Source organism: Lathyrus oleraceus, chromosome 6 (genome assembly GCF_024323335.1).
Source record: "Lathyrus oleraceus cultivar Zhongwan6 chromosome 6, CAAS_Psat_ZW6_1.0, whole genome shotgun sequence".
NCBI classification, from domain to species: Eukaryota; Viridiplantae; Streptophyta; class Magnoliopsida; order Fabales; family Fabaceae; genus Lathyrus; species Lathyrus oleraceus.
Window position 1 is genome coordinate 455,599,559 of NC_066584.1, and position 4,784 is coordinate 455,604,342.

The following is a 4,784-nucleotide window of genomic DNA, read 5'->3' on the forward strand; positions in this document are numbered from 1 at the left end:
TTGGTTTTGTGGTCTGACTTGGTTTTCTTGTGCAGCACAAAAACAGTCCAACATGGTGACTTTGAGGCTTTGTATCTTGATGAATACATGTCCAAATGGAAAGGCAATGCAAACAGTAGAAAGAGGGTATGGAGCTTAACATCTTTCATGTTGAACACAAGTTGAAATGATGAGTGGAAAGAGGTGAAAAATGGCCATAAAGTTCAGGTTCCATAGCTGCAAAATGGTTGGGCCAGTTTGGCCTAAATGCTGTCAAAAAATTCAGTCTATGATACCAACTTTAGATGAGTGTATCTTTCAAACCAATGCTCCAAATGGGGTGATTGCAAAAGGATGTGAAAGAGGACATAGCAAGGTACAACTGTCATGAATAAAGTATTTTCAAAAGATGCCTTGAAGTGCAAGAAATCTGGCCCATAAGTCTTGACAAATTTTGCAAATTTTGGACTTCGAAAATTTTCTAAGTGTCCTAAAATAATGTCCCACTTTGACTAAGCATAACTTTCTCAATTTTAATCCAAACGAAACAAACTTTATATCTCTAGAAAGCTTGGAACAAGAGGAACAACTTTTATGTTGGAGAAATTTTCAAATGGAGCTTGAATCGTGATGGAATATAGGCTTAAAGTGGGCGCAAAAACCATAAAAACTTGCCTTAAATGGAAAGTCAACTATTTCCAAATTTGGTAACTTTTCCAATTCCTGATTAAATGATGAATCCATGATCCAACCTTGATAAAATTTCACATGTAGGCTCCCTTAGGCATGAATTTTGAGATTCCACTTTCAAAAGGTCAGGAATTGACTTTTCTGGCCCTACAATTGACTTTTCCCAATCTGTCTGATTCCAGATTCCATTGATCAATTGAAGCACCTCTAACTCAAATAAAGAGCTGATTTTTTGTATGTAGACCCTTGTGGATATATGAAGAGCCATGGAAATTAGTTTCACCCCAGGAATCAGAAATAAACCGATTTTATGCCAAACCCTAGTTTTAGGGCAAAACTGATCAGGAACTGATTGCACTGACTGCCAATGGATCTTTCTGTGATAATTGTGGATCTTCTTAGGCCAAGATGCCTCTATGATCATGACATGAATGAGACCCTCTACTTCCAACCAAACCTTGCCTATTGTGGATAGCCATGAAACCCTGATTTCTGATTAAATCCATATGCACACTCTGAGAGCTCTGAATCTTCCACTGATGAACTGAGGACCATAATAAGACATATGAAACTCCTTGAGACCTTTGAGACTTGTATACATAGAAAATGAAGTCCAATTCTCAGTCTTGCTTTGTGTGGGCTCCTTTTGCTAAGGAGTGATCAATCAAACCCAGATTTCCAAATCACTAATGCAGTATGCAATGAGTATGACCTAGTATGATGCTAATGAAATGTAAGACACAATCCCATACTTCCAAGAAAAATGAAGGGTAAATTTTGGGGTATTACAGGTAGGAGAGGACTTTTGATGAGTGAAGTAAGGTGAATAGTATGGTAACTTGTTTGCTCAAGAATTTAACTCGCAACTACCTTTCTAGTTGTGAAGTTTCGAAGGTCAACAATGATGGATTTGGAAGTCTGGTTACATAGAGCTTCAAACCAAGGCAATGCTTCAAACATCTTCAGAAGGTGCTGATGAGTGGTTCTAAGTGAAGATTCGAAGCAAAAAGATCTTGAATGGAAGAAATGGTTAACTTGTTTTTGAGGTGTCAGATGCAAATGGTTTCAGAGTTTCTTTGGCTTTCAAAGCTTGCAAATGAAAGCAAAATCTTCCTCTACTTATAGGGAATAAGATGGGATCCAAGTACCTGTGAAATGAAGGCCAAATCGTGTGAACTAGGGTTGAATTTTCTCAATTCTGCACCCGTGTGAAGTGAGGGATGAAAACTGTGAATTGGTCATGAAATAAGGTCGTTTAAGACTTGTTTGCACGTATTTTGGAGTCACAAAAGGTTTGCACATGCGCAGGTGGTCCCAGATTGAAACATGAATGGTTTGGTGACCTGAAACTTGTGTGTGAAACATAGTTCATGGCACCATGTTTCCACAGTAAAATGGAATCCACTCGTGTGTTTTGTGATTTTCTTTGTGACGAATGTTCATCTCATGACAATGAATTATGTTTGGCCACTTAAGCCAAATGGAACCGACTCACTAAGCGAATCGCCCAAGCTTGCTTAACCACCAACCTTTTCCTTCACCTTGAAGTAGCTTAATCCCGAAGTCTTTGAACCGCCTTTGCTCGCTAAGTGTGCCTGTGTTTCTTGGTTTAGCGATGTTGCCCCTTTGCTCGCTAAACACACCTGTATTCTTAGGGGTTGCAAGTACATACGTAGGATGTCAGGTAGATTCCTTGCTCGCTAAACACACATGTATTCTTAGGGGTTGCAAGTACATACGTAGGATGTCAGGTAGATTCCTTGTTAAAGTTTTTTTTTTCATTTCATTTATAACCATGACAATGATCACTATAAACTGATGGCGCTGACTATGGTGCGCGAGCATCATAGGTCTCTAATGTGAGAAATCGGAAAAAAAAATAGCACTTCTTTCCTGTGTTCAAACATTTAGCGGCGGTTTTAACCGCCACAAAATGTTAGTATATTTTCTTTTTCATTTTTAATAATTTAGCGGTGTTTTTAAACCGACGCAAAATTTCAGTGATTATTTTTTGATGATTTAAAATCGCCACTAAAAGATTAAAAACAAAAAAAATATGAAATTTTGCGTCGGTTTAAAATCGCCACTAAATTATTAAAATGAAAAGAAAAATATTAACATTTAATAACGGTTTAAAACCACCACTAAATATTTGAGCACAGAAAAAAATACCATTTTTTTCCAACCTCTCACTTAAGAGACTTATATGCTCGGACACTATAGACAACGCCTAATCCTATAATTGGGGAGTATCAAATTCAAACATAGTAATAATATTGATTATTTTGAACTAATTTTATTTAGATTGTACGAGTCTTCAATCAAATTAAAAATACTTAAAATTATATCTATAATTTTTTAGATAATTGTATAAATTGTAAATTAATAACAAGAAACAATTATAAAAATACTATCATAAGAATTTTATATTGAATATTTAAAATCACTTAATCTAAAATAAATTTCCTACCTATCATTAAAGAAAAGAAGCGGGCCTTATCCGCAAAGGAGATGAAGGAGCCCAGATATCCAGTTTGGCATAAGATTGAAAGAGCAGCTCATTAGGATTTGAAACCCTAACCACACCGACTGACCCTTTTCGGAAAGATGCTAGAAACAGCCGCCATTCAATTGCCTGACTTGCCGGAAGAACTCGTCAGCGACATCCTGCTGAGGCTTCCGGTGAAGTCCCTCCTTCAATTTAAATGTGTCTGCAAATCATGGAAAACTCTAATCTCCGATTCCCAATTCGCAAAAAACCATCTTCGAATCTCAACTTCGGATCCAACCATGACCAACCAACAATTGGTGTTTTCCTATCGGAAACCACCCTGGGAAATTGTATCCTACCCTTTGAAGCCTTTATTCCAAAATCCAACAACAACCGCTGTTAAACCTGTTACCTTAAGCTACAAGGATGAAAAGATAGATTGTATTATTATAGGTTCATGCAACGGACTCTTGTGTCTGCTTGATAGCTTTCCTCGTTATTGTGTCAGACTGTGCAATCCTTGTCTCCGGTTGATATCCAAAATATCTTCAGTACCTGTTTCACAAGATTGGCTCATCATGCACTGCGGCTTTGCATATGATCAAGTTAATGACAAGTACAAGGTGCTACTAGTTGTACGATGTAAGAAACATGATCATCAAATTTTTACCAAAATATATACCTTTGGTCAAGATGACTCCTGGAGAACAATTCCCAATTTGCCGTATGATATACATAAGGTTTTTGGAAAATTTGTGAGTGGCACTCTGAATTTTTTACTTTGTAATAAAAACACATTTGTTTCCTTTGATATTGAGAAGGAGACTTACATGGAACTGTTGTTACCTCAAAATTATGGTCACAACAATGACTACACATATCGTGCAATGTCTGTTTTGAGTGATTGTCTGTGTGTGTCTGAGTGTGAAAATTTGTATTGGGTTGTGTGGATGATGAAAGAGTATGGAGATGTTAAGTCATGGACTAAGTTCATCATTGTTTCTTATGACAAGCTCATCCGGAACCGACCTTGTTTGGTTGAGCCCTTGTTCATTTCAAAAAATGGTGTTCTAATGGTAATGATGGATGACCAGCTTATTCTTTATAACTCAAATAATGGTGTTGCCTTGGATCCCTTGATAGTTATGAAACTAGGTTTCTTTCCACATATTCATTGTGACAGTTTGGTATCAGTGCCATGCTTGAAAAAATGTAACTGAGTTTGTTTCAGAAATAATATTTGGAGAGATCTTCTTTTTATGCTATTTAATAGAACTCAGAAACTATTGTAGGGTCTTATTTTTTTATTCTATTTAGTAGAACTTGTAAACCATGTGAACTTCATTATTATGAGATGTTCTTTTTTACATTACTGAAAAGAAGAGCAAATGAATAAAATATAAAGTCTACTGACTAATAAAAATTGATAAGAAAAGAGGTTTAATTAATTAATTTAATTAATTAAAAGAAAAATGACATTTTTCCCTTAATACTCACTCCTATGGCCTTAATGAACACTCTTCATGCAAAGCTGGAAATCGGCCATTGTAACAATGCTGAAAGGTGAAAGTTGGGCTTTTGTCTCAATCCTAAAAGCTCATTACAAATCCTATTTAATGTAAGG

General features: G+C 36.2%; 1 protein-coding gene across 1 annotated transcript; it reads left to right on the plus strand.

The window, feature by feature from the left end:
• Positions 1-3,140: 3,140 nt before the first annotated feature.
• Positions 3,141-4,380, plus strand: LOC127096217 (F-box/kelch-repeat protein At3g23880-like). Its single transcript, XM_051034814.1, has one exon. It carries the CDS (start codon positions 3,277-3,279, stop codon positions 4,378-4,380), a length of 1,104 nt encoding a protein of 367 aa, XP_050890771.1. The 5' UTR covers positions 3,141-3,276.
• The last annotated feature ends 404 nt before the right edge of the window (positions 4,381-4,784 follow it).